This window comes from Anopheles aquasalis, chromosome 3, assembly GCF_943734665.1.
Source record: "Anopheles aquasalis chromosome 3, idAnoAquaMG_Q_19, whole genome shotgun sequence".
Lineage (NCBI taxonomy): Eukaryota > Metazoa > Arthropoda > Insecta > Diptera > Culicidae > Anopheles > Anopheles aquasalis.
This window is the reverse complement of record NC_064878.1, coordinates 28566596-28571595: the sequence shown is the minus strand read 5'-3', so window position 1 is coordinate 28571595 and position 5000 is coordinate 28566596. Positions and strand designations below refer to the sequence as shown.

General features: G+C 46.3%; 1 protein-coding gene across 1 annotated transcript in view; it reads right to left on the bottom strand.

Annotated features, from left to right (window-relative positions):
- LOC126574489 (uncharacterized) overlaps positions 1-4977 on the bottom strand; it is a 6745-nt gene extending 1768 nt beyond the window's left edge. Inside the window, exons 1-5 of the mRNA XM_050234719.1 lie at positions 4644-4977; positions 3546-4398; positions 3130-3484; positions 2876-3054; positions 1-2793 (exon numbers count right to left, since the gene is read on the bottom strand). The exon at positions 1-2793 is cut by the window's left edge and continues 1768 nt beyond it. Coding sequence (XP_050090676.1) covers positions 1-2793; positions 2876-3054; positions 3130-3484; positions 3546-4360 — 4142 coding nt within the window. The 5' untranslated portion in view covers positions 4361-4398; positions 4644-4977. The remainder of the gene's footprint in view (positions 2794-2875; positions 3055-3129; positions 3485-3545; positions 4399-4643) is intronic.
- Between the last annotated feature and the right edge of the window lie 23 nt (positions 4978-5000).

The window sequence follows — 5000 nt, the reverse complement described above, 5'->3', positions numbered from 1 at the left end:
GTGTGGCTCTGTGATTTGTCCAATGGCTCCATGGTAACATCCAGATCTTTCACCGGAGAAAGTTGAACTGTCTCCAATGGATCTGCATTGTCATCGGTGGAAATCGGAACAGCAGACGCTAGAGTGGAACCTTCCGATACGGTTTGCTCAGTTGCTTCTACCGCATTGCATACCGGTTCCGCTGAAACGGATGAAGCAGTGGCTGATGGAGGAACGCATTTCTGTGGCTGTTTCGCTACATCTTCAGAAACCATCACAATTTCACTGATGGGATCTGAGAGTTTCGTCTCTTTTTGCGATACTACATCCAGCATATGGCTTTCAATCGGCTCCAACATAACCAACGGACTGGACTCTGACATTTTCTTGGGACTATTTAGCAACACAGAACTATTGATGATCTTTACAGGATCGGATGCACTCTTGGACTTATTTTTAAATGGTGATAGAGTGCATTTTACAGGATTAGTTACGTTATTATTGTCCACATCTTTTCTCTTCGATGAACTACTACTCGGACTCATGTTGGCCAAATCGTTCTGTTCCACGCTAAGTCTCGTCAATCTTCTGGAGGGCGAGTATCCCACCTTGTCTACGGTTGCTTCCGCTAAGGCGCGATTCTTTGTTGGACTTCTGCGAGCCTGTTTCGCTTCGGTCTCCAATGAAAGTCGGCGAGTATTTCGTTTAGGACTTTGCACCACTTCGATAGGCTTTTCAACCAAAGGCACTGTCTTGTTTGTAATATTATCCTCCGAAGTTTTTTCCATAACATTTAGCTTTGCTGGTATAACTTCCTTTTCAGTGTTCATCGTTTCGTCAATCTCCATCGGTTCATCGAGAGGCAAGGCTTTAGCGTCTTCTTTGTGGATATTGTCACTCTTAGCGCTAATCTCGGTTTCTACTGAATCTTTATTTACAGTGTCGACTGCAGTGACGACCGTCGCCGGCGATTCATTAACACGCGATCGGCGCAATGAAACCTTGCGCCCTATTATAGACTGAGTAGATTCCGTAGTTTGTTGTGAAGACTCAACAATATCTTCAGAAATAGACGACTGATCCTTTTCCAAACTCTCCTTGCTTTCACCTGCATTATCGTTCGACAGTTTCTCAAAATTTAGATTCTTTCTTGAAGATTTGCCTTCCTTCTGTGCAACGGTTTTAGTGATTTCCTTTGAGACCGAAGCACTCACAGTGGGTAAGTTTTTACTGGCCACCGGTCGGCGCTTCTTTTCACTTTCTGCCTTACGCTTCGGTTCCAGTGCTTTGCGGCGTGTTCTAATGCCCGGTGCCTCTGAGTGTCTTGTTCGGGGCATATTCATTACATCCAAGCTTTTTCCAGCTACTGTATCGATGCGCAACTGTTCGAGGGCGGATCGAGCACGATTTTTTCGTTGCTTCGTCGGAACTGACTTCTCTCCATTATCGCTTTCAGAGCCCGCAGGCGCATCGTCTTTATGCGTTTGAGGTGGCTGATCAGGTATCATATTGGCGTAATTATTTTCCTTATCTGGAGGATTTGCGCTTGCTACTGCCACCTCCTGTGGTATCTCTGTTGATGTGGCCAGCGGTTCTTCGGTACAATCAGGAACGGGATTTTCCGTCGGTTCTGTAGCATCTACTGTTTCCATTTTGATGTCGACACTAGAAGACACTACCTCTGGCACGCTTGTGTCTTCTGATAAAACTTTCGCTGCAGCCTGAACCCTAGTGGGTGTCCAAGGTTTGATGACGAAGCTGTCCTGCGATTGGGACATATCGTTGTAAAGGGCAGGGATATCACTTCGTTTTTCCTTCATTTTTTCCAACTGATGTTCAGTGAGCTGATCAGGTTTGAAATTCCATACCGAATCGATGACTACAAACTCCTCATCCCCTTTCGATTTTGCTTGTTTAGGCGTTTGTATACCATCGCAGATGTCCATACACTTGCGGATTTCTGGCTGTTTCCAGTGCTTGCGCACGTACATTGGCAAATCAAGCATCGCTTTCAGTAACATTTTGCAGTTCCATTTGATCTCACTCGGCTGTCGTTGTAACTCGGTCATCATGGTGGGGTTCACGAACTTTCCAGCCATTACATTTAGAATCCTTTTGATTTCAGCCATTGCCAGCCCCTGCTCGTTGGCTATCATTTCGCCTATCGCATGCCGAATCGGCATTATCAATGTCAACAGGCCAGCTTTGTTCATCCGCGTCACTAGTTCCCGGAAGTGGCGTAGCATTACATCCAGACGATCCAGGTTGGTTTTGTACACCAAACCCTTGCGCGTGAGATCCTTGAATAACTCGATTACTTTCTGTGGTGGGTGAGCGGGCTCAAAGTCACCGGGAACAGAGCTTAAAATGTGGCCAACGTAATCCGTCACCACATCAAAATTGAATGAATACTTCGCCACAGTCATAGCTTTGATCATTTCACAGAAACCGTTCGCGAACTCGCAGGATCGCTGATCATAGGAGACGATCGGTTTGTACAGCTCAATCCATTGTTTCTGCACCGTTTCCATTACCATCAGCTGGTCGAATTCAAGGGGGTAGAGCAAGAAATTCATAACCGTCGAACGATGTTTGTCGAACCCCTGTGGATCTTCTTTGATGCGTTCCATCAGGCCGGAGGCTATATGGCAATAGATGTGTGTGCGTATCACGCCAAATTCAGCCATTATCGTATGGTCCATACCCTCTGGGTCACAGAGAAATTGTATCGTCTTTTGAAGCATCTCCCAATATCCTTGCTGTTGGCAGTAACGTTTCAGATCAAACACATGTTCCACAATTTCCTTCGATTTACTATGTAAGCAGGAAGATAAAAAAGCATATAATTTTCATTACATCGGGGGGGGCTAAGCAATAATCATAACCTATTATTTACCTCTCAGGACAAGGGAATGTTTTGCTTAGTACGGTCGGCATAAAATGTTTATAATTCTGCGTCAAACGGTCGGGAGAATCGGTACCAATTCGCACAGTAAGTAGGTCACTCTGGGCTACCAGTAACAGCGTTTCCCACAACAGCTCAAGTAACACAGGATCGTTATTCTGCTTTACGGCCTACAGAACAAAAAAGGAAATATCGAAGAATGAGATTACGAAATAAAACTAAAAAAGCTATTCATAAAAGCATACCAAGTTGAGGAGTGCCGTCATATCGTCTCGAAACCAATGAAGCACCTCACCCCTCGATTCCAGCTTCTCTGCTCGCGCTATATAGTTGCGCCATAGACACCGATTGAGCTCTAGATAGTTGAGATGTTTCATCTGTGAGAAAAGTACCGTGCACTCTGTGCACGAATTGAGCAACAGTTTTACTTTAGCCCGGAACAGCTGAGCCGATATAGCCATTCCTTTGTCGCTACAAGCAAAAACCAACGGATTTTTATTCTCGGCCCCATCGAGAGTTAATAATGTTTTAGTAATTTCAGGAGCGGGACCGAGCAGATGCATTAGCGCGATGGCTGATAGTTGCTTGATTGATTGATATCTGTAAATAAAATTGTGATGTTTTACAGAATGAAGTTTTTCCATATCCACTCTGAACCTACGTTTTGCCGGGAGTTCCAAACTCCTGGAGGGATTCATCGAAATAGTAGCACAGCGGCGGTTTGAACGAGGGTCCGAAGCAAAAGTAAATGAACGGTTCAAAGATGGATTCCATGAATGCGTCCAAATGGTCCCGTAGCTGCGTCATCAGATACCACCAGATGTCGAACTTTTTCCTCGCAATCAACTCTGTCTTGGATTTGGAGCTCTTTAGCGGTATACAGATGAGCCTTATGCGCTTGGGAAAAATGATCTGCTGATGTTGGGCAAAGACCTCCACCAGCAGTCGCCAGCAATCGAAGGACTGTTCGCGGATGGAACTTTCCGGTGATCGAAAGCCAGCTTCGACGATCGACAGAAACAAATTGATGATCGTGGAGCCCTGGATTATTTCGTAGTGCATCATGCGTACCAACACCGACCACACTCGGTGCCAGGTTGGGTCTTTCTCGCTACGAGCCGTATCCAGCAGTGCCGTGTACTCGTTGCCTATCGTCGTCCGCAGCGTCTGCCAGACGGGAAGTTCTTGGTAATTGGTGCTTTCAAGGTATGGTATGGCCGCTTCCAGCGCTTCCAGGGCAGCTGCTTTGGTGGGGTTGTCTTTCTTCAGAAACAACAATCGACCCACATCCCCGAGCCACAGTTGCAGCTCATCCGCATGGATCGTTTTATTTGCCGTCGAAGAATCCGTTGACTGATTGTGGAATGCGTTGCGCAGTTCCCTAAGCAGGACGGTGAGCTGTTCATAGTTTTCGGCCTTCAAAGCTCCGCGCAGCTCCTCGTACAGTTCCGGCCTCCGTACAGGGAAATTCAGCATCTTGCAGACACTTTGATGGACTATCCAAAGGAAAAGTTCTGAAATTAGTAAGCATAGTTCATATTATCTGTAAAATTTACCCAAAACCACACATCAGCTTCTTCGTCTGAGCATAACACGGAACAATAACACAAACTGGAACAGGAGTACAAGTCCACCTTGTTCTGCACCGCTCGCTCAGCACGGAATGCACAAGCAAAGTGGGACACTGCATCACTGACCCCTTCGGCCACCCCTTCCTGTGCATGATCAAGAAAATTCACGGCACACTAAAAATACTTACCGCCTTCAATTATTGTCCGTTCGTGTCACACAAATACTCCACGTACATACACACATAAAATGATAAGAACACTAAAATTGGCCACCACTTGTTTGCCTTCGATAATACGATCGAATCCTTGCTTGGTGCATTCGGGTTTACCGAGTTCCGATGCAGAACGCCATCCAGCTGCAGCTTCACACAGAGCGGATCATTTTCGGCGAGGCTTACTGCGATGTTCCGAGGACTTCAGGCACAACACAGAACAAAAGTTGTCCACGCGGTTCTAGAGAGCAATCCGATCGCTGCGCTTCTGCGGGAATGTTTCGTTCGTCGCGGTTGTGTGTTCCGGCAGGGAATCAACCGTGATAAATCCCG